At 42.6% G+C, this 24791-nt stretch overlaps 2 protein-coding genes across 10 annotated transcripts; both read right to left on the reverse strand.

Moving 5' to 3' along the window:
• Positions 1–181: 181 nt before the first annotated feature.
• rusc1 (RUN and SH3 domain containing 1) lies at positions 182–15651 on the reverse strand. 8 transcript variants are annotated; one of them, XM_031299349.2, is made up of 13 exons: positions 15519–15651; positions 10548–13894; positions 7415–8254; positions 6232–6315; positions 5957–6033; positions 5731–5748; positions 5301–5475; positions 4869–4974; positions 4673–4719; positions 4098–4597; positions 3782–4020; positions 3384–3551; positions 182–2756 (listed from the first exon to the last, which is right to left on the reverse strand). In XM_031299349.2, the coding sequence occupies exons 2-13, from the start codon at positions 13765–13767 to the stop codon at positions 2591–2593; spliced, it is 5640 nt and encodes a 1879-aa protein (XP_031155209.1). In that variant the 5' UTR covers positions 13768–13894; positions 15519–15651; the 3' UTR covers positions 182–2590. The 8 variants fall into 8 exon arrangements, with proteins under 8 accessions (XP_031155209.1, XP_031155207.1, XP_031155212.1 ...); XM_031299347.2 differs by having other exon boundaries at positions 6193–6315; XM_031299352.2 differs by lacking the exon at positions 7415–8254.
• A 1999-nt stretch (positions 15652–17650) lies between these two features.
• On the reverse strand, positions 17651–24544 carry fdps (farnesyl diphosphate synthase (farnesyl pyrophosphate synthetase, dimethylallyltranstransferase, geranyltranstransferase)). 2 transcript variants are annotated; one of them, XM_031299346.2, is made up of 10 exons: positions 24283–24544; positions 23634–23789; positions 23400–23540; positions 21454–21534; positions 21213–21335; positions 20367–20455; positions 20201–20273; positions 20030–20107; positions 19785–19919; positions 17651–18317 (listed from the first exon to the last, which is right to left on the reverse strand). In XM_031299346.2, the coding sequence occupies exons 1-10, from the start codon at positions 24283–24285 to the stop codon at positions 18117–18119; spliced, it is 1080 nt and encodes a 359-aa protein (XP_031155206.1). In that variant the 5' UTR covers positions 24286–24544; the 3' UTR covers positions 17651–18116. The 2 variants fall into 2 exon arrangements, with proteins under 2 accessions (XP_031155206.1, XP_031155205.1); XM_031299345.2 differs by lacking the exon at positions 24283–24544 and having other exon boundaries at positions 23634–24110.
• Positions 24545–24791: the final 247 nt, after the last annotated feature.

The raw sequence follows: 24791 nt of genomic DNA on the forward strand, positions 1-24791 counted from the left end.
ATCTGACACATGCAGGTAGCTTCCTGTCGCACTTCAGATAGCAACAAATACAGGACATGCACTTTGTTTTCTGAGTGAGGTATCACCTACATTTTTTCATGAGGCTTAACATGTAAACTGATTAATAAGGCTTTTAACATGAATTCAAGTTCTAAAATATGAATCAAAACAGCTGCCCATGTTTGGTTTATACTGATCATTTTATTTGGTGTATTTACAAACAAGCACATGCAGGAGGTGGGCAGCGACTGACACTAGAGGGGCACTGAACTATATTCAATAGTAGGACACAGGGATGTCTACAGGCTACATGACACCAGAGAGAGAAAGAGGAGAGGGAGGTACAGATCTCATTGGAACACACACACACACACACACACACATAAGTGAAAGTGCAGGATGTGCAGACACACCGATGTGCTCACACTCATCTCTGCTTCCACTGACATACACTGCCATGTACACACGCACGCACACGCACACACACACACACACACACACACACACACACACACACACACACAGAACCCAGATAGATAGAGAGACACTCGATGGGTCACAGAGCTTTTCCTTTCAGAAACCTCAAGATCAATAAATAGTAGACATCCAATAAATTAACAGCTTTCGAACAAATGCATTTAGACCAGAATATCACAACTAAACTAAACAAAGTGTCTGATGTTTTATCTTTATCTATACATTATTTCTTGTAAACACTTACAGGTATTATCCATTTGATGGTATTTTATTGTGATCATAAGTTACAAGTTATGAGCACTGGTTCAACTTAATGCTACTGGACAGTTGCCATAGTGACAGAACTGAGCTTTCCCTGATTGATAATAGCAATGAAACATTCCTGCTGAATTAAATGGAGGTCCTTTAGTGTCGGCCTTCCCTGACCAGTTAAAACTCTGTCTGTTTTATATTAACTATTTAAGATTTTGTTTTAGACTTCATGTGTCAACTTCAAAGCAAAACCATGACTTTAAAACAAACAAGTTAGTTGTACATTTAACCATATGCATAGTCACCAATACAGAATCTAGATAATAACTAATAACTATACAACACAAAGCAATGGGATTTCAACACTAGAATCAACATATCACTTCCACCACTACCACTTCTACTACCACTATCATTAATATCAATGATTATGATGAGAAAACATGGCGGGAAGGGTTAAGATAAATACAAAAGCTGAGGTATGTGGTGAAGACCAGCCACCAAACTCACAGACTTTACAGTAGCTTTTATGAATTACATACATCTGGGGTTTTCTCACTGCATTAAGTTTAAGGTCAGATAGTGTTGAACAAGAGCTGAGGATAGTTTTGTGAGGTGTTTACTCTGACACATGTTGCCCTGTGAGGTTTTGGACGAGTTGAGAGATAAGCTACAGATTGCTGATATTATCTTCTATAACTGTGTGGGATGTGGATAGATAGATATTTTCTGGCATTCATTCAAAGCATTCATGGCACATTACAATGCATACAGTGTTTAAGGTATGAGTCTATAATCTAATATTTCTATGAATATGTTGTCAAGACAAAAGCAATACATGAAGCACACAAGGGAAGATACTGGATTCCATACTTTAAAAAAACACATATCTTTTTTTGTTGCATGTATGACAACCACTTACTGTGTGTGAAAGGTTGCAGATGTAAAGAATCATCCACGTCCCCAATGTGGCCACAGTAGCTGCTTGTGTTTTACTATCTGCTTTCTCTTGTTCTATCTTTCTATCTATCTTGGTAACATCAATCTCAATTTATATACCTATATATATATATATATATATTTTTTTTTTTTTATGTATATTTATACAGTCAATTATAGTAGCAGAAACATGTCAAACACACATGAACCAGGCAGATGCGAGAGATCAATAGAGATGAAAGGTCAATAGAACACGGATCTACACAGCTACAATTCACTACATTACTACGCAGTATGCAACAGGAGCTACGGCCCACTACTCTCACATGCTTTCTCCACTCGACAACCTGCGAGCCGCAACTCTCTACGGCTAACAGCTAGAGATATCAATGTGGCTACTACAGGCTGTCGACTGTCGCCTCCTCAAGACATACAGCCGCTGATCTGAAAGCTCTTGAATCTGCAAGTGGCTGATTGAACAGAATTTCCCCTGTGATCATTTTCAGATCAGCGGCTGATAAGGAAGGCAGAGATTGAGAAAAGGACACTTTAAAGGGATACTTCACTACAAGATCAAAGGTCTTCCAGTATGAAATGTTCTACATTTGACTTGAGTCATCATTTCACACCATCTGCTGCATTCCTGCTGCTAACATCCATTAGTTTAATGCTACCAAACTGGATGGGGAAAAAAAACTTCCATATGTTCATAAAGGGAGAGGGCTGCAGACTGCTCCTGATGCACGTAAAGCAGAACAGATGGTGTTATGTGCTCAACTCAAACTCAAACCGAGCAAACATGAAATATCCCTTTCAGAGTAGTGGAGCCACACCATAACCTCTCAACACTTGCCTAAAATATATATATTTTTTTATTTTATTTAGTTTATATTGATTGAGTGCAGCAGTTATGGTGCCAAAGTCACATGATGAGGGAGGTGTAGCCAATAGGTACCAGCCCCTCCTTGTCTCCCTGACGACAGCGAATCCAGTCCTGATCGACTCCTCCTAACACCACCAGTTCCTCCCCTTTGCAGAAGCTGAGCTCCGAACCGGTTCCAGAGTGGTCACACAGCGTTCGTATTGACCTGAGGACAGACAGCAGAGATCTTCTTAGCCAAAATGGTCTACGTATACACCTACCAACCACAAACAATAACGTCATCCTCAACATACGATGTAGCCGAATCCTGGATGAGTCATAATGCAGGATTGCTTGTGAGTCATCAATTATATTCTTTCAAAGGCAAAAAAGATAGCAGGAGCATTTCTGGTGTCTACTACACCCACTGGTGAAGTGAAGTCACTTTAAAAAGGAAAAACACGCCACAACTTGCCCTAAGGAAGGCAAGGTGGTTGCATAAGCTCATATTTAAGTGTTTTTTTATGCCGCACCCTAGCCATTAAATTATAGTCTCTATAGTTTGACATTTTCACACTAAAATATTGCTTTCCCATCAGGCCAATCAATGTTTTCTAAATGCCAGGCCCAAAATGTGATATTACTCTAAATGTATTTAAATTACAGTGAAAATTAGTTGTATCAATACAGACACTGATGATGTGATCTCCCAAATCTATGAATTAATTGGTGAGTTAAAAAGAAAAAGAAAAACTGTTAGATAACGATACACAGATTTATCTATCGATCTCAGCCAACACAACGCATAAATCCACCCTCCATTACCATCACTGTCACTTCATGTCTGTTGTACCTGAGTGGTCTGGGTTTGTCCTTCATCTCCAGTGTGTCAACCTCTTTCTCTGTTTCTGGCTCACTTTCTTTCTGGGGCTCCGGGGCCCTCCTTATAATCGGGGTGGAGTTGCTGCTCACCATTCGGGTCAGTGCAGTGACACCAGGAGCCAGCCACTGAGAGGGACGCCTGCAGAGACCGACACAAGGGGGATGAGAGGAGTGGGTAGACAGAGAGAGAGTGTGGGGAAGGAGGGCAGAGAGGAAACACAGAAAGTTACCATTCATGCAGAAAACAATTTCAAGTACAACAGTGACTTTAAAGTTTCTTAAAGTCACTACAGTGGTTGAACTCACTAATTCATTACTTTCACTCCAGCTTAAGATATACTCAGTTATGTGTTCAATTCATTGTCTAACCTGGTTGGTGGTGTGTGACCTGGTGGGCTGTTGAGGCTTTTAGAGGCCCCAAAGAGCCGCAGCCCCAGACCCCAGGGAACCTGAGCACCCCAGCTGACCGGAGTGAAGTCACTCCCAGCTTGGGCCCGGAGGTCCGGCAGATCTGTCTTCATCTCCTCCTTTTTCAGGCTCAGCTCAGATAGGTTCTGGCTCAGTCTGCCTCCCCAGCGCATCACAGCCCCCCATCCCTGTTGGATCACCTGTGATTCAAACAAATGTCAGCCCTGCAGGATCACACAAAACATATTTGACTGAGCAGCCACACAAAAGTCAGTACCTGTCCTGCCTGCAGTGCAAGGCTGTCCTCCTCGACATTAGGAAGAGGTAAGTCTCCAATTTCCTTCTCTTGCACCCACAACAGCTGAGGACTTGTCTGCCCGATAGTGACCGAAGCCTTTATGGGTTCAGTACTGCTATGTGTTGACTCCCCTGATCCTCCATTCTTTGGATGACTCAATGGTGCTGATATTTTGGTTCCCCGATGTTCTGGGCTTCCAAAGTCTACTTCTGAGAGGCTTTCAATATATCTGCAGTCTGTGGTTTTGGATTGGGAGCCCTCTGTTGAAAACTGGAATCCAGCATCCTGACAAGGTGGGCTGGGAATCTCTGGACTGGGACTGTCTGGCTCTAAATGGTGGTGCTGGAAGAGCAGGTCAAGGTTGAAGGTCAGCAGGCTGAGAGGCTGCAACACGAGGAGCAGCTCCTCGAACAGAGGCTGGCAGGCGCTCAGCGACAGACGCATGAAGGAGGTGGGGTGGTAATATGTCTCCAGCACATCTGAGAGGAAGAGAGATCACTGTTAGGCACATGCATGCCCACAACAATGAGATGGGAGTAATGATGGAAACTTACCACTGCAAGACTGAAGGTGAGACAGCCAGACATCAAGAAGCTTGGTACTAGAAGAAGAAAAAAGAAGAGGAAAACTGAGGATACAAAGAGGACATGTGCAAGGAAATCAAAGAATAAATTATAATATGTAACTACTGATTTGAGCACTTTTCATGCTACCAGTGGAGACCAGAGAGGATTAGCAGCCAGTACTCACTTCAGTAGGCCAAGGAGGAATGCGTTGAACCTGTGTTTGCTCTGCCTGAGCTGAGGCAGCTCTCCAACACGAACTTGTAGGTAAAACAATGCTTGAGTTTTAGGACCTTGAAAAGTGGGTTGAGAGGAAAAGAGAGGGATCAACAGAGAGAGAGAGGGATCAACAGAGAAACTTACAGAGGTGAGCAAAAAATTGCATTGAAACTTGGCACTCATCGGCCAATCGATATCTGCATCCTGTTGTTCACTTAATTCAGCATTTTAGACACTAAAATCAACAAGTATTGACTAATGTGTGTGGGAAGATGAGAGGCAGACAAAGTCCAGGGCTTATCATTATCAACCAGGGAAAAAAAACAATACACAACTAATATGAAATCCTTAATATCCAAATCTATAAATGCTCATTTTCCTACAAGTCTTGATGTGCTACCTGGCCTGGTTGAGGCTTGAACCAGACCCCAGGTGGAATTTGGCCTCCTGCCTGCAATCAGGTCACTCTGGTGAGGTTTCAAGCCATTGGTCAGCAAGCTGTGCAGGGCAGGGCAGAGACACTGTAGCACCAGACGACCCAGAGATGGATTTATAGTGCTGTCTCCTGATAAGGCCTGAGGACGGGAGAGGAGAGGAAGGGTGAGGAAGAAGATGTGCAGTGATAGGGAGAGACAGGGGCAAAGAACAGAAAGAATGACTCAAGAGAGAGGGAGGAAAGGAAAATGGGACACATAAATGGAGGTTAGAGAGAAACAGGAGACGATGAGGGTCGATATGATGGGATGAGACATGATTTGGGGGGGTTGGAGTTAGTTTACAAAGACGTTTTTAAGACTACAAGATTGGGTTATCCAAAGATATTCTAGTACCTTGTTAACTGAGAGAGACTGAGGAGAGACGGAACAAAATATGTAGAGTCAGAACAAGAAGGAAGGGAGGGAAAGCATTTTCAAAGATAAACAATAAATTTAAAACAATATGACATTTTGTTTCGTTATCAAGAGTGATGTGAGAACCCTTTTTGATAGTGAAACAAAAAAGGCAACTTGTGTTATTTAAAATCACACTGGTGATGTAAATTCAGCGTTGACTGACCTTCTGAACTACAGTTCGAGAAGAGCTGAACTGGGCCAAGATGACTTCCACTGCCACACTGACCGCACTGACCAGAGCTGGAGGGAAGAACAAGGGTCTACAGTTGAACTGTATGAGCTATAGACATCAGCAGCAAATATATACAGCCAGAAGAGTTAAACACACACACACACACACACACACACACACACACACACACACACACACACACACACACACACAGGTGAGACGCACACCTTTTTTTTCCTGCAGGCACAGAGAGGACAGGCCCAGACCTCTCATTGGACGCTTCACATCTTCGCCCATCCAGGATGTCTCGGTCCTCTGTACAGAGCCAGCGAAAGAGACACTGCGAACAGCTGACAGCAAAAGAGCAATTACTTACTATAATTTGTATAAGAAAATACAAATTCAACAGAAGCTAAATGAATCACCACAGACAGACTTTCAAACTAAAATATTAGTGGTATTAGAAGGAGTAAGTCGGAAATGAGAAGCATTGGACTAGGCAGATAGAAGCAGATGGTACGACTTGTGAGGACATCCTGTAAATATTGGTTTACTGCGCTGAGCTTTCAACTGGATCTGTGAAGACAACTGTCTGTCTGCATCAGGAATAAACAGGATCCCATGCATTAATCTTGACTCACACTCAAACACACTCATACATACTTCATATAAGCATACATAGGAGAAACTGCAGAGCTCAGGGGGGGAGGGGGTCAGATACAATTACACACATGTCAGGTCAGATACAATTACACACATGTGCAAAGGGCAGGTGTTGTGTACAGTGTGATGTTCATATAAAAGGATTTATATAAACCAGTTATATAAATACAGACATTCATATTATGAACAGGATGCAGTGGACCTTAATTACTTTAAAATTGCCCTAAATGTACACACACACACACACACAAATATAAAAAGGGTTAACTAAAAATAAAAATTATTTACATTTTACAACATCATCGACAAGCTACTTGGGTTGTGCCTGGCATGAAATGCATGTGTCCATTTCAACACACCGTGCAAAAACAAAAACATGGAGACTGTCCAGACAAGACCGACACAAAGACAGACAGACAGACAGAGGAAGACAAAGAGAAAGAGTGATTAGAGTGACTCGAGACACCATCTGACAGGAACAGCTGTCACCTCTCTGAAGGCCCTTTGCACATTTGAAAGGACAGTGTAGATAAGATGTATCAGATGACCTGCAGGGAGCAGCCAGCTGATACATTAAACAGCTACAGTTACACAGTTCTTTCAAATCTGCAAATCCTGCCGGGTCGAAAAAGTGACAAAAGTGTGAGGGCCACTATATCCAGGGCAGAGAACAAAGACAGAAACAGACAGTAAGAAAGAAAAACAGACAGACGTGCATGCAAGCAAGATGTCAGACAAAAAGAGAGAGTGTAAGATGTAGGAAGAGAGAAGAGAGAGAAATCTTACTCGCCACGCTTGACTGCGGTGGAGCCTGGTAGAGTTTTGGGGGTAAGGGGGGTGCCCTGGGCGGTATAGGAGGGTAGAGGTTTGGATAGTAGAGGGGAGCAGCGAGGGCAGGCAAGGTGTGAGAGCGGGGGAAAAGCGGGGAGCTGAGGCCGAAGCCTGCTGTGCCTGGAGGGGGCACTCCGGAGCGCTGGGGAGGGGAGAGGGCTCCGACAGGGGAGAGGCGAGGAGGGGCACCCTTGTGCAGAGGGCAGTTTTTAGGGTGGTACAGGTAATATGTGGGTAGAGGAGGAAGCTCTTTGGATGCTCTTTTGTTGCTGTTGTTGTCTGTGTGTGAGTGTGTGCGCTTTTCTGAATACAGCGAATCCATAGCACTGATACTGTTTGAATACGTCATCATGACATCAATGTTCTTATATGGGGTGGTGCAACCTGGAGCCTCTGTGGTGCCACAAACAGGTGTGTCTGACTTTATGTGCGTGTCTGAGTCACTGTAATATAGAGAGTCAAAATTACAAATAGAATCAGACGCAAAGTCCTTGTGTGTGTTAAAGATATTCCCATAATCACAAGGAGAGTCTACACTAAAATCATCCAGGGATTTATTGTTAAAGCCAGAGCTTATATTAGTGCTTGAATCATCTCTGTGGATACAAGCTGAGCTGGCAGCAGGGGCCCACTGTGTGTTACAGTGTTTGTCTGTGGCCTCCCTGCCTACATGGCTGTTGGGTCTGGGATCTGCAAAGGGCAGAGAGTTACAGTAGCCTGGGCGATAGGAAGGGAGGGCAGTGTGGAGGAAGTAGGGTTGGGAGGACTGGGCGAGGGACAGTGGGGGGGAGGAAACTGCTTATTGGAAAGGGTAAAAAGGCCAAAAATTGTAAGGTGCAGGAATCAGGATGGCGAGGGCAGGCGCATAAGCAAAGCGATATGAGGGAGCGAAGCGGAGCCATGGACAAACAATGGAAACAACAGAATGGGATGTATAGGTGAGAAAAACAAGGAAGATTAAAGTAAAAAAAAAAAAAATGTGGAAGAAAAATGGGAAGGAGAGAGAGTTGCAGAAAATGTTAGTGTCTGTTGAGAGAAAAATGCATTCATGAGTGTATTCCAGCAGAAATTGTCATCATGTAACATCATGCAATAATGCAGTATATAAACAAGTTAAACAGTTGATTGACAGTTACACGTTGACAGTGTATGAGAGTCAATGGAGTTGAATTAGGAAGAGCAATAAGAACAGTCTTTCATTTAGGAGGGTTTGGCACAACAGGAAATGATACAGTGGCCACACAAGAATAAATGTTGAGCAGTCTTACAGCTGCACAGTAGAAATACTCAATCTGTCCATCAGCCGCTCATTCACCAATGACACCATAATTAAAATGCCACCATCAATCGTAAAGATTCCTCATATTTCAATGTGGGTTTTCTTTACGGCATCTGCTTTCAGTTTCATTTTACACTTACATTGAGAGTTATGAATATTAAGTATAATACAGCACAGTGTTTTGAACTTTACTGCAGTGCATACCATCATCACCTCTGGCTCACCTTCTCTCTCTCTCTCTCTCTCTCTCTCTCTCTCTCTCTCTCTCTCTCTCTCCCTTTTGTTTTCTACCTCTCTCAAGCTTCTTTCCACCACCACCCCTCCCCTCTCCAGCAGTACAGCATACAGTGTAGTGCTGAGTCAGTCAACAGATAGCAGAGTTCTGTCCGTTGCTGCTCAATCACCATGTCTGTTTCTGTGAACATTTAGAGATTGTGGCAACAACAATTTTCATTACACTCAATTACCTGTGGCAGACTGCTAGGCTACGGGCTACAAAATGAGCTAGAAAGCAACCATACCTTTGTTAGACTTGAGCTGGCTTTGAACTAACACATGATACTTCCTATTTTTCTGACACTAGCTCTCAGCAATTGGTCCATGTACTAAGATCCACCCCTTGGGCTCTTAAAGGTGTACACACCTATTTCTGGCTTGTTGCAGTGGTTTCAGGGGAAACTCATGCAGCATACAACTCATTAATGTAGCTAATTTTATATTTAGAAAGCAAATTATTAAAATTATTAAATAATGCCATAGTAATTATACAGTTAGAGAACTAGTTTTACTATTGGTGGATAATATGAGCAATTGAAATTAAACTTAAACCCTACTGACTAATCCTTAGTGCCTAATGCCTATGTAGCCTACTGCAGCACTGTATGAGCTAAGTAACTTGATCTTAGCTATCTGTGCCACTCTAGGGAGCAAGGATAAGGAGTGAAGATAGCAAGAGACAGCAAGAGAAAAACATATAAACATCCCAAGATTGGATTTAAAACCAGTATAATGTGTAATAATAAGAGGCAGAGAAAGAGGAGCAGAGGCAGTCAAAGAGGAGCAGATATGTAAGAGGCAGAGAAAGAGGAGCAGAAAAATATTTTAGGTCACAAAGATAGAAATAAAAGAGAAGTTAAAGGTAGAAAGAAGGAAGAGAACGGTGGTGAGCTCAATGGACACTCCATTATGCCCCTCTTGGCCAAAAGAGTGGATGAATAATTGAATAAGGCAGTGATGACATCACATTTTGATAACTGGTGCAGGAAAGACTGGCTGGAAAGTTTCCAACCTCCTCTTTCTCCTCATATTACCTTCACTCCCCACACTGTCTTTATCTCTCATCTCACACTGTTGCTTGTGCTCCCTCTGCAGCTTCCACTGTCTTCCTCGCTTCCCCCAGTCTGCAATCACCCTCTGTCTATCCCTTGTCATCATTTAGCCATCATATCATGCATCATGGCTTTCTGTGACTCATGCTTGCCCTCCATCTCTTCACTTTCGTTCCATATATCATTTCCACAAATGAGTCAACCCTTGGTTTTCTGCTTCTTTTTCTATTGTACTGTCAAATGATTTGTGCAACGCTGAGTAAGTGAACAAGCCGCCTGTTCATCTGTCTTTTTTTTAATCTCCTCTCCATCATTTGCCCATCCCAGATTTTTCGTGTCGGTCTAATTACACTGGGTTACTTTGATGTGTTTATTTTCTCCCACGGACACACAAAACACACACAGCCTAAATTTCCCTATGTCATTAAATTCAGCAGCCTCCTTTATTATCATGAGCAGCATCTTGATAATTCATACTCACCTGTGGTTCTTGATTCAAAAGTCCTTTCTCCATCGGCTCGTCCTCTCTCCTCCACCTCCACCTTCTCTTCTTCTTTCCCTTCCTTTTCCTCTTGCTTAACTTCTTCACCCTCCCACTCTCTGCCCATGGTCCACAGGCTGCTGTCGCTGAGAGAGCAGCCAATCTTCTGGGATGGGCACAGCTCCGGCTGTCTACCCTCCTCGTCAGCTCTCTGGAGCATTTCCTTCAGAGCTGCCATTGAGGTGAGGGCTGGTGGCGGCTGCATGAAGAAGGCCTGAGCCTGAGAGGTGTACTCCCATTGGTTGCCGTCGCCACCTGCCATCTCCCTTCTCCACCTCAGGTTGTACAGTATATCTGCATCTGGAGTAATAACTGTTGGGTCAGGGTCTGGATCAGTGATCACCTTTGTTGTGGGGAAGGTGCTCTTGTTGCGGTAACGCATCTCTTTAAAAGTCGTGACCTTTGGAGCTGACCCCGGAGATGACCCTGACGAACTGACCTTCTTTTGAGTTTCCATGTGAGATCTTCTCACTGACAGGGGTGGGAGCTGTGGTGGGGCTTCACATTCAGGTGTGAATGCTATGAGCCAATCAAATCGCTCAGGCTGTGCAGAGTTAGCCAGGAGAGTGCTGACTTTGTGGGGTGGCACAGATGGGGGGATTGGGGGTAAGGGGCGAGGAGGAGGAGGAGGGGGAGGTGAATCCGGTACCTTGGCAGGATAGCGGAAAGACTCAAAACTCAGATTCTTTGCTTTAGTTTCATGTGTATCGCTACAACCAGTGGTGTAGTAAGGGTCAGAGGTCAGACCGCTGTTCCTTTTCTTTCTTCTTGCCATCTCAGTGAACGAGGTGGTTCTTTGTGTGTTCTTTTTGCATTCTTCAGCTATATCTGCTCTTCGATCTCCATCCAACTTGCTTCTGCTGCTCCATCCTTCTCTGGCCGTCAACTCTGAGTCACATTCCTTCTCCTCGGCCGTCTCTTTTAGTCTGAACTCATGTAGCTCCCCAGACCTGGACGAGATAACATAATCTCCATCTCCCTCATCCTCTAACCCTCCAACGCAGTCACCAAGCTCTGGGCTGAGCTTGAGGAGCTCAGCTTGGGTCAATCCAGCAAGCACCAATAGTTTCCTAATCTCTACATCCAGTGCATGGAAGGAGGGGGGAGGAGGCAGTGCAGGTGGTATGGCAGGGGGAGATGAGGAGGAGATTGAGATAACTGGCGGAGGAGGCAGAGGTGGGGGGCGTGTGGTAGGAGGAGGAAGGGAAAGGGGGGTCTTTTCCTGTTCGGCTTGAAGAGCAGCGAGCCGCTGTGCCTCCTTCCTGGCAAGGTGACGCTTCCGAGGGGGAGGGATGGGAGGAGTTGGGGTGGGAATAGATGGAGGTGGAGAAGGAGTGGTATAAAGGGTGAGGTAAGGGACTGGTTTAGAGGTGGGGAGAGGAGGAATGGAGGGTGGAGATGGAAGTAGGGGTTTCTCACACCTAAAAGTGGTGAAAGTGGGGGATGAGGAGTTAGGGGAGAAAGTAGACAATGTAGGAGACGTGGAGACAGCCATGGAGGTGGTCTCCCTGCTGATATTGATGTAGGTGTGGAGGTCAGAGCTCACGCTGGCATGACGGGCTGGAGGTTTTGGGGGTCTAGGTGGCGGCTCGACAGGAGAAGAGGTGAGGGAATCAGGAGCGAGAGGATCCTCACAGTCTGATGGAGCAGTGAGGTCAACCCCTGCATCTGAAAACTCCTGAGAGTCTCCCATTGCTCCTCTGCCGCTTTTATACAACTTCCAGGGAATGTCGATGTTGCCCATTTCATCCATGACATCTGAGAGATCCTGCTCTTCCAGATCTCCAAGATCAAATCCCTTCTCATGGAGTCTGGCGATGTAGGACAGTTTTACTTCCCTGTTTACCTTCTCCAAGCGATCCAGGTGATCTAGCCGATCCCTCAGAACATCCCAGTGTTGTTCCCCCTCCAGATCCCAACGAGCCACTTGGATCACTTGGCTGAAGCGCTCCATTTTCCCAAACTCCCCTACTGATTCTAAAAAGTCAAGCAAACCTAGTTTGGTGACCTCAGAATCACCTTTGACTCCTAAGTAGTCAGGAGAAGGGGAGTCCAGGGCAGAGGGGTAGCCCTCATCTGGGGAGCAAGGGGGGATTGAGGAATGTGATGTCAAGACAAAGGGATTGCAGTTAAGAGGAAGGGATGGGGGTGACCGCGCAGGAGGCTGGCATTCAGGGGCTTGTGGGAGTGAGCACTCTTCGGGGGACAGAGCGACGGACAAATTATCTTGGTCGTGGGAAGAGCAGATGGAGGCAGATTGATCTGCACAGTCAGACTCCAGATCAGAGCAGGAGCTGATGGAAGTGGAGGACGAGGAGGTAGAGGAGGAGAGCGAGAACTCCAGGAGGGAGGGGGGACAGTCACAGCACGAGGGGACCAGGGTGTCATCATCATCATCGTCGTCATCATTATCAGCCTCATCTTCATCATCATCAATATCAATATCCCCACTGCTCTCTTCCTCATCGTCTTCTTCCTCTACTTTTACATTTTTCTTGTTGTCCAGATCAGCGCTTGCGTCTGCATTCTTGCCTTCATTTTCCAGACAGGCAGCAGGGCGGGCGGAGGCCTCCAGCTGGGCCTGTGCTTGGGAGGGAGGCTGAGGCTGCTCCTTGGCCCCCTTCCCATCCTGCCTCTGGGGCAACGGGGCCGGAGGAGGAGGTAGCTGCAGTTGCTGTCTGATAGAGACGGTGTTGTTGTTGTTGTGGTTATGGTTGAACATACTGTTGTTGTCCTGTGGGGAGCGGCCATCGCAGCACAGACACGGGAGGCTTGGCTCGTTGCAGTTCGGGTCAATAGGAAGAACAGAGGGAAGTGGAGGTGGAGCTGCTGCTGGTGCAATTTTGGTTGCCGCCGATGCACAAGCACTCTTGGGTTTGGGCTTAACTGATTTGGAGATGGTGGAAACCTGTTTTTGTGAGCCAAACCTGGACTGGCTTACTGGCGCTCGAGGCTGCACTCCCATCCTGGTCCTGGTGGGTGCAGGGGGGCCTTTAGTAGCCCGGCGTGGGGAGGAGGACCTGGTGATCGTGTTCATGTTTTTATCCTCCCTCTGAAAACCAGGGCCATGAGACTTTGGTCTAGCTACGGTATTGGTCCGTCTGCTGACATCAAAGCGCCGGGGCTTTGGCGGCTGAGAGGAGCAGCTAGAGGACTGCATTGTGGGAATGGGACTTTTTAGGATACTCTGATATTTCTGTTGCTATAGAAACAAGTGTTGTAAAAGCAGGACAGATCCAAACTACGACGCACCGTGACGGTCACATCTTGGCTTGACTCCCAAGATCCTGTAACATCAAAGGAGACACACAGTGAATAATGACTATGGGCAAAAATTTTGCTCTGCAAAGACGGTTTTCTCTCCACGTTTTCATATTTGTCCTCGAAGTTAAACCTATCATCTGGACTATTCTTTAAAACTCAATTGCTTTTGGGCTTTTTGTTTTATAATTATCACAGTCAAAGTCCTGGGAGGACACAGCAGCGATATGAAAACACACACTGTCTAACACAAAGTGCTGTAAAAAAGGCACATTATCAAGCATCACCATTTAAGGAAAATAATTCAAGCTGAAACAATTAGTCAATTTATAAATTGACAAAATGATTCAGCAACTATGTTGATAATGAATTAATCATTTAAGTCAAATATTCACTGGTTCCAGCTTCTCAAATGTGAATATTTGCTTGTTTTCATAGTCTTTTATGATAGTAAGCTGAATATCTTTTGGTTTTGGACTGTTGGTCGGACAAAACAAGACATTTGAAGACATCACCTTGACTTGAAACTGAGGTCATAATTTTAATCTTTTTTTCTGACATTGTAGACAAAATCGTTTAAAAAATTGATTAATCAAGAAAATACTCTGCAGATTGCTAGTTGCAGCCCTTAAATAGTGTTGCATCTGCAATACAGTTTTTTTGGAGAGATTTGTTCAGTTAAACAAAGGCTTGAAAATGTACATAACAGAAGGTTTTCGGCAAGGTGTGTGTCTACCTTGGTTCCTTGGTTTTCAGATGCTATTCACCTATTCAAATTCTAACACGCACTCACACACAAACCACATGAACTGATCCTCATGATAATAATTACCAGCTAATGTATAGCCTAATAACTGTCACTCATCATCTTTATCAGTCATGTTCAGCTTCACTCAGCACTGATATTCATGAGTTTACATTAGTCAAGCTGACTCCATCTGTGCCAGTCCATCCTTACAAGCTGACAAGAGGCAGTAAGATCTAGATCAACAGAAAAAAACGTTAAAAAGCACTGCACCTACAGCAATGACTGAACATTTAACTGGAGCATGAAATAATCTGGCTGTAGTTCTCAACAACACTGAGTCTGCCTTTTTAAAGCCAATCTACCGAAGGCTATTGCTCATATATTCCTCCACAGTGCCCTTCACATCACTGAGGAATATAAATCACTCAGTGCTTGCTTACACTGGGCCTTCGTCGTAATGTCATTAAAGCTAACAAAGTTAACAAATAAAACAAAAAAACCCCAGCATATCCTCAGATGTAATTTAAACCGTTCTGTGCACAGTATTTACCCCCTGCATTTATTGATCCCACAGAGCTGATGGAGACAGGGAGGAGGGGAGGGGGGGTGGGGTACCTCCAACCGCATCGCCCTGATATACAGGCCCATCCGCCCCTATTATAACTCAGATATTACACATAATATTCAGATTCCTGTTAAAACCGATAATAAATAATACGTTTTACCTACAAGCTACAATAAATATCACTGTTAATAGCGGAATTGCATGTCTTGATCTACGCAGACTGCGTGAGGGAATAGGTGCTTTTACCCGACTAGACTCCGCAGGTTAATTTGAAAAAAATATATAAAAAAATATAGGCTACATATTTTGAAAGACAATAAATTAGAACTCGACTCACGGTCAGATTCAGGTAAAGATGGATGAAGGTCTCCATCTCGTCGGGCTCTCTCACATCCCAGTCCGTGTGAATGTGAATCTCTCTCCGACCGTGACAGCCTCAGCATCTGTCTTCTCGCGAGCATCCAACAAACCATCGCTCCCCCCAACCAAACCAAACCACACCCCTTACTTGCCTTATCATCACATCCATTGATCTTGAGTCATTTTCAGCTTCACCTTCTTCAAGAAATTAGTTTTGAGAGTAAGAGCCTGATTTCCTTTAATTCCTCTTATATCATCCTAACTAAATTCATTTATGCATGTATTAGTCTGTCTTCAAGGATATTAGGGCCAAAGACGTGGCATGTCAATTCTGGTGTCCAAAGCATATTCATAATGTTAAAAATAAATATACATTTTAAAACAGTGCATTATATTGCTTTACTCTCCCCTCTTTACTCACTTGTATGAGTATGTATTGCAAGAAATGAAAATTTAAAGAGCCATTGAGCTCCAAAGTACCAAACTGTCCATTCTGGGTAACGTCCCGACTTAAAATCTAAGTATAGAAATGTGACAAAAATGTCAAAAGAATTAATAAAAGCATTATTTTTGTACTTGGGCATAATTGTGTGGATGTTTGAAATTATACCTATAAATATAATACCAATACTGAGCTTATTTACTATTTTACACAATAAATACTTTTGTCCAAACTATTGGATTTCCCCAATGTCCCTCCTGGGTAACAGACATTCAAATGCATACATTACCCACAATGCATTTGCCTAGTCATGTAACAGTATATTACATCATAAAGAAGATTTTGGAGGACCCCAAAACATCTGGAGAGTTTAGTAATTCTCTCTTAAAAAAGTTAATATTTTGCTTTTTCGGTCACTGGTGCACTATGTCCAAATGTGTCTTTCTGGATAACGCTAATAAAACATATTTGATGTTTTGATATAAAAATAAAATAAAAAATGCCTATTTCATGTGAAACATGGCATTCATGTTTTAAAGGCTAAGATATATTTTAGCTGAGTATGCAATATTTGAGTTTTGGTGGGAAAATCATGTTTTCGTCCTTCCTGGATAACGAAGATCTTCTGTTACCCAGGACATGTCCTCTGTTATCCAGATTGGACATGTTAATGAAAATAGTTTTTTATTAGTATTTGTCACTTTTCAAGCATTGTGTTGATGTTGTTAGATTATATTAATAACATAATATGTATTTCTTTAATATGATGGCATTTTTGCATTATGTCATTCCTGGCTAACAGGATGTCATACAAAGTAACAATGACAGTCAAGTAATTTAACTCAGATTTTCATGGTATATTACACAATCATGTTTTCCTGAGATTATACAATACAAACCTGATTACCTTTACTGTAAAGCATTTTAAGACATCTTTAATCATTTTTCTATTTTTTCTCCATTTAATTATAAATAATATATCATAGTGTTTTTTGAGCAGTGCGTGTTTGGTTAGCTGTAACTATAGATATGCCTAAACATTTATATGCTAAAAAGGTAGACATTGAAATAATTTTTAAATCCATTCCCGTTACCCAGGAAGAACATTTTTCATGGAATAAATCATATGATTCATCAAAAAAATTAAATTGCATTTCTAAATTTAATTCCTGTTGTTGAGATGTATATAGAACACTCTGAAAGTGCTTAAATTGGCATTTTCTTTGACACTTTCGTTTTCAAATTTTAAATCCTTATTCGTCTTTGACCCATTAACTAACATACAAACCTCACAAACCGCCAACTATACTGCCTCTAGCATGATTATTATACATTGATCTGTCAACTACATTCTTGATAATTAATTTAATCTATATATAGTTTAATCCTATATAATCTGTCACAAAATTGTAAGAAAAAAAAAAAAAAAAAAATGCCCATTATGTTTACCCAGAGCCCAATTATTCAATGTACTATCTATCATATATGACAAAAAAGCATCAAGTCCTCACATTTGAAAAGCTAGAAACAGAAATGTAGTCATTTTTGCTTGAGAAATGACTGAAACGATTATCAAGAGTATATATATATATATATATATACTGTACAAATCGTTTCTGCTCTACAGCCAACACACGGACATGGATGAATGGTGGGACAAAAAAATGCTGTTTATACATTATTTATTAAAAGCAATAACATTCAGGCCAGTACAGACTTTATACTTTACTTTTAATATACATTATATATATTCCTACAACAATATAACTGCTGTGACTATCTGTTCTTACTTGTATCTTCATCCTGCCGTGCACTCCTCAGGGCAGACTAATATGAAAGTTAGACGATGTGCGATTCATTTCAGTGTCCTTTTATCCATGGGATTCTTCCGGGGAGAAAAAACTAAAGACACTCTACATTATGTACTGGATTCAATAAATAGGTATTATGGAGCAAAAGAGGCAGGCTGTTTGATGACATTCACAACCAAACATCCACAAACCAAGTTAAGAAACTGATTTCCATGTGCTGTTCAGATCATGCTGTTGGCAGTGAAGAAATAAAAGGAGTTGATTGAAAGTCAAAAGGGAACCCAATGATGCACCTGACATGGTTTATGACCACCTTTCCCTCTCACTTGATCCTCTTGTAGATTTTCTCGGCGAAGTTGAGGAAGACTGAGTGAGGAAGGTTTTGAGCGTGACAAGCGATGAGTTTCTGTAGCCGCTTGTAGCTCTCTTCCTCATATTTGTGGTACAGTGTTGGCATTTGCAGGGTGTTGTACAGTGCTTTGACCTTTTCCACACAGGCATCATCGTGGCGCCCGTAACATCCCTGAGGAGAAGATGAAATTATGTTGTGCTATTGTACTAATGCTAATGTAGCAGTTCTAGTAGGACGTCTAAAAAAGTAGAATCAGGGGACACCACATACATGTACATGAAGGAGTCGAAGGATAATACCCAAAACACATAGTTTCACTGTTCTAACAAATTATAACAATAAATAAAGTTTCTATTGCTACAAAGCATTTCTGGTTTCTTTATTGTTGAGTGATGTTTTAACTGATTGAAGAAAAAAAAAAAAATCTATAAAAAGTGATACATTTCTGCATTTCTCTCTTTTTTTGGGGGGGCATTTTTAGGCCTTTATTTTCACAGGACAGAGAAGACATGAAAGGGGAGAGAGAGAGGGAATGACATGCAGCAAAGGGCTGCAGGTCGGAGTCGAACCCGCGGCCACTGAGTTGAGGAGTAAACCTCTATACAGTATATGTGCGCCTGCTCTACCAACTGTGCTAACCCAGCCACACTCTGCATTTCTTTCTGTTGAAAACACCACTTTTGTAGCCTGACGTCATCATACTCAGATTCTAGTCAGAATAGGAGTCTGATATTGTTCCATTGGGCTGTGTGGGGCGTGTTTCAACCAAACCAGGAAAGAAAATGCCTCTGCACTCAATTGGCTAGACCTACAACCAATCAGAGCAACGGAAACAGACGTTGCAGAAGCTGCAAGTCAAAGGCAGGCTTCGACAGAGCAAAGGCAGAGGCGGCAGTTTCCGTGTCATGCGGACGGGTGTGGCAATGTGAATACATACGTGATTGCAATTCTCTGTTCCTCTTTTAAAATGAACGCGCTGTCAATATCTTCTATAACAGACGCGATGGCAGCCATCTTTGTTGTAAACAAATTCAACCCAAGCGCTCTTTGGTGACATGTTTGATTACGTTACTGTTGATCATCTGTCCATCATCGTATAAAGCCCGCCCTGACAATTTGATTGGTCCGAACAGCTCTGGTTTGAGCATAGTTGCTCCACAACGGATCATGTCCAGACGGAACTTCCGACCTCAAATGTTGTGGGTGGGGCTAAGTTCAGCTGGCCTCCAGGCTACCACTTTTGCTCACTACCTTGTACAATTAGCACAGTTACTTATGGTGGTATATAAAAATGTAATAATATAATTTTTTGAAAAGATCACTTCAAATTAAAGAATCTGTCATTGCTCAAATTCAAATGTACAGCACAGATATAATTGTAGCATGCTTTGTATTTAATCTGTTGCATGCACTAACTACTGTTTAAATATTCATGAACTTTATTGGATGTTTTTGTGACGAAACAGTGAAAAAAAAAAAAAACAGTAAAGTAAATTTAAGTACACTTAAAGTCCATTATATTGAAATACATTTTTAAACTGAATCTGTATGTGAGCAACAAATACATGCATACATAGTTTGCAGCCAAATAATATTGGTACATATTTGTAAATGATCAAACTGAAAGGGTTGCCCCACCTCCAGCTCTGCTCGCTGTTCAGGGGTCATGGTTTCCAGGGCAGTCACCACCAGCCAGCTGCATTTGTTATCCTGGATGTCTGTACCAATCTTTCCTGTCACAGCAGGGTCTCCATAACAGTCTAAGTAGTCATCCTGCAAATGACAGACATTGGGTGGTTATTAACTCTGTATAGCGTGCAGCATATTATTCAATAGGTGACGTGAAAGCGGGGGAGGGGGGGGGGGGGTGTAAAAGTAATTACCTGTATTTGAAAGAACTCTCCCATCTCCAGTAAGATGTTTTTGGCATTATTGTGTTCCACTTCACTCTCAATTCCTGCCTACAAAAGCAAGGTAAACTAGTTATAAGAAAGAGTTTGACATTACTCTGTTACTTTCCTTCTGTCATGTGTGTACAATATAAACACACTCACAATGTACATTGCAGCTGCCACTGGGAGATAAAAAGAGTAAAAGGCCGTCTTGTATTTCACAATAGCTTTGTATCTGAAAGACAAGAAGAGAAAAATTACACCCATTTGCTTTGGTATAAAAACATCACTCTTTGTAAAATGTACTTTTCAGATTTATCTTCACAACCTCTCAATGGTGAATCTGTTGAGGTCAACCTGACCAGGGGGAGCCGTCATGAGGTCCAGAGCTTGGCCGAGCTCGGTTTGGAAAGTTACCTGAAACAAACAGAGATAGACTATGAATCCTGTATTAAAGGAACATGCCGACTTATTGGGACTTTAGCTTATTCACCGTATCCCCCAGAGTTAGATAAGTCCGTACATACCCTTCTCATCTCTGTGCGTGTTGTAACTCAGACGGCTCCACCGGTAGCTTAGCCTAGCACGGATCCTGAAGGTAATCGGTTCCAACTAGCCTACTGCTACGAATAAGTGACAAAATAACACCAACATTTTCCTATTTACATGTTGCGATTTGTATAGTTACAGCGTGTACAAATAACAAGGTCACATGAGACACAGCCATCTTCTAACTTCTGCTACTTGGGCGGAGTGATATGATTGCAGCACCTGAGAGCCCTGAGCAGAGTAGCAATGCTTCCGCCTTTCTGAGAATATAGTTCCCAGTATGTATACGGTTAGAAGATGGCTGTGTCTCATGTGACCTTGTTATTTGTACACGCTGTGACTATACAAATCACAACACGTAAATAGGAAATTGTTGGCGTTATTTTGTCACTTATTCGGAGCAGTAGGCTAGTTGGAACCGATTACCTTCAGGATCCGTGCTAGGCTAAGCTACCGGTGGGGCCGTCGGACAGAGTTACGACACGCACGGAGATGAGAAGGGTATGTATGGACTTATCTAACTCTGGGGGATACGGTGAATAAGCTGAAGTCCCAATAAGTCGGCATGTTCCTTTAATGTGCGCATGTGTGTGTGCATGTGTAATTAAATCAGGACGCATAGTACCTCAGTAAATAGCTCCAGTAGGCGAACGTAGTAGGGCTGATCCCTGCAATGTCTGCGAAGCAGTCTGTAGATTGACCCTTCTAAGAGAAATGAATCATTGATTGCATCCAGACCTATGCCATCCTTAAAAACAGACAGACAGGGTTCACTGAGTGTGCTATTAAGAGTGGAAAAGAAATTATTACACAACAACAACAAAAGGCTTTTAGGGTCTCTTTTTCTGGATTATATGAAGTCCCACCTTTTTGTACCAGCAGGGCTGTCCTCTCCGGGTCACAGATCCATCCATAATATCATCTGCCACCAGGAAAAATGCCTGAAGCTGCAAGCAACATAGACACAGTCGTAACACTTAATGATGAGAGAAAGTAACACCCTTGCAAAGTGTCATTACTATAGTTAGTCTGAGTCTGTGCTTGTGGGCTGAAGTTTTAGCAACACGTTGGGAAGCAAATATATATTTACAGTGGTGAAAAGTAACATTTACCTAAGTACTGTACTTAAGTACAATTTTGAGGTACTTGTACTTTACTTGAGTACTTCCACTTCATGCTACGTTAAACTTCTACAACACTACGTCTCAGTCGGAAATCTTGTACTTTGTACTCCACTACATTTACTTCATAACTTTAGTTTTGTAGTTACTTTACAAATTCAGATTATTAAAGTGCCCATATTATTAAAAAAAAAAAAAAAAATCACTTTTTCTGGGATTTGGGGTGTTATTTTGTGTCTCTGGTGCTTCCACACCCATACAATCAGTACAAGGCAGGATTAGCCAGGAGACTTCTTCTAAACGAGGGCGCACTTACAACTTTGCGTGGAATACTTGCAGATGAGGGACATGTAAATAGTTCTATAGTTGTGTAGCAGTGTTTTGCCATTGAGAATGAGGTGGCTAACCGCTAGCAGTGCTAGCTTCTAGCTAGTAGTCCTTACCTAGCTACTGCGCATATGCGACTCCCAACAAAGATGGGATAGAAGTGTGATGTCTCACTCTGTAGCTAAAACAGAGAGCTCAACACACAGGGTGAAAAGAGGAGCTGCAGCAATGTGCAGTACAACAAAAATATGGTATTTTTTGAAAATTAAACCATGTAAACCTATTCTGGTACAACCTCAAAATACAATTATGAACCTGAAAATGAGCATAATATGGGCGCTTTAATACAAAACATAAAATAAACTTATTAATTATGATGTAGGGCTGTCAAAATGAACACGCTAATGAGTTAATGCCACTAATTTTTTTTAAACACACACGTTCTGTGAATTGGACCTCGGGCTGCTCCGTAATTTGGGAAATCAGGAAGCAATGCAGCAGTAACGTTGTGGATGGCTAGCAGAAACAAACCTACTTGAGCAGAAATAGATAAGGGAAATGGTCTTTTGAATGGCATGTTCAGTTTTCAGAGCCCTTCCAGATGGTTCTCTCGACAAGACTAAAGTTATTTGCATGACCTGTTGATGTGAAGTGAGTTACCACCAGAGTACGTCGAGTCTCAAATCCCACCTGCTGGCCAAGCAAACGGCTGATGCAGTGAACCCTCCTCCCCCCTCGCCAAAGGCAGGCCACGCTAGATATGTCATGTGGTCATATGTGCCCATCTGTCGTTGTGTTTGCCACATTATGTCTTCAGCATATTTTTTTAGCATACAGTAGCTTTGAGGTTATTCTGGAGAATATTCTAGACAGTATTTGTCATTGTTTTGAATTGTTGCAGTAATAATAAATTACATAAAGCAAGCATTTTGTCTGCTCCCATGTTGACAAGGGTATTAAAAACTTGAAAAACATCCCTTTTAAAGTACATTTAGAACAGATAAAAAAATGTGTGATTATATATATATATACATACATACATACACACGTTAAAAAAAGTAATTTCCTTAAAAAGCTAAGAACTGTAGTTTTAGGAGCAAATGGTGGAAAAAATTGGTGCACTAGTAGTAAGTATTTAGTTTACAGCATCAGGATAGTGTATATGGGATTGATTTAAAACAAACTACAGTTCCTGACATAATTAATACCTTTGTCACCCAGTGGAGAGGTGTGGCTAATTGATGTGTTTTTAGGAAAGTCTACATTGGCAATGCTGCTTTTGGCCTTTTAATGGGATGTTTTGAGAACTGTTTTTGGAATATGGCCAGACTTATCCTTTACTATATCACAACATTGGTCATTACCAACTCAATGCACCAGCCAATCAACAGAGCCCGCTGCACTGTGTCCTGTGTGAGCTGCGCTGGTGGGAGAAGCTCCCTCAGGGTTCCAATCACAGACAGGCCTCGGTTCCTCTTGCCTCCAGGGGAATTGTACACCAATACCTACAAGAAAAAGATGCAGATAAGAAACCACATGCAATAGCAGTTCAACACTTGCCAGAAGCAACTCGGCAAAAGACAAGACGAGATACATACCTCTCTCAACCTGGCCAGAGCATCAGCCAGCGCAGGGTCGGCGAAGTCCCTCTCTGAAAGTTCCGTCACCAGTTCATCAAACTGGGCTTCAAACAGCTGAGGATCTGACAGCAACGCTTTTTTGTTGCTGTGCGTCCCATTGCAATTGCTGTCTCCCTGGAAAGACGAGATGCACAGCAGAATAGGTGTGGGTTCTAATTTAAGAGGGAACACGGCCTTCCACATGGTCCGGATTATTTTAGGGGCATTAATTATCAAGCTCAGGTGACGGCTCATTCTCAACCAACCGTCCAAAATATCTGACTAACCGTAAACAAGCGTAGCTCAAACATGTCGGACTGCAACATTAGCTAGATAGCTAGCAGTAACGCTAAACCATATAACGTTACATTTGTTTCGGTTGAGGAAAACAAACGTTACCAACGTAGCTAGCTCCATGGTCTCTTAGTCCACTGGACTCAGTAAACAAGAGCGAGGATTAGCTAGCTAGGTCACGTGAATTAATTTACCAATTATTAGCCAACGGTAATTACCTTGGCATAGCGACGTTAACTTGCATTGTTATCCTGCATCCAGCCTGTTACCAAAGCTAGCTATAGTATAGCTACCGAATAAAAAAAAGTTCATACATAGCTATGCCTTTACATACCATAATGATACTGTCCTCTTATCCCAAACTGTTCAGTATAACAGGGCGAAATAGTTTATCCTCTGGTTCTTCGTCTTGCTGTCAAACTGAAGTCTGTGAACGTCTCCTCAAACCAGGATGTGCAGATTGTAGTTTGCTGTCTCGCTTCTGTCCGTTTAAATACAAATCAGTAGAACTAAATGTCCCAACATCCATCACGAGTGGTGCATGTGGGCGTGGATTTTGGAAGGCTCCATTTGACATTTAGCGTTTTGATTGGCTGGTAGCATCGAACCAGGATGGGCTTTCACACTGGCTGACCAATATAATTTGAGAAGAGGTGGGGTTTAGGTGGAGTGGGGAGATTATGAAGCCAGGGGTTCTCTTAATTAATACATCTATGGTTCAACCCGTTCAACCCTCAACCCATGGATGTAGAACAGTTCTTATGAGTTGCAACTGTGGCGCTGTAGTTTGCGCAAGCGCACTGCATTTTTAATACACACGACATTTCTCACACACCCACCAAA

Source organism: Sander lucioperca, chromosome 10, assembly GCF_008315115.2.
Source record: "Sander lucioperca isolate FBNREF2018 chromosome 10, SLUC_FBN_1.2, whole genome shotgun sequence".
NCBI lineage: Eukaryota > Metazoa > Chordata > Actinopteri > Perciformes > Percidae > Sander > Sander lucioperca.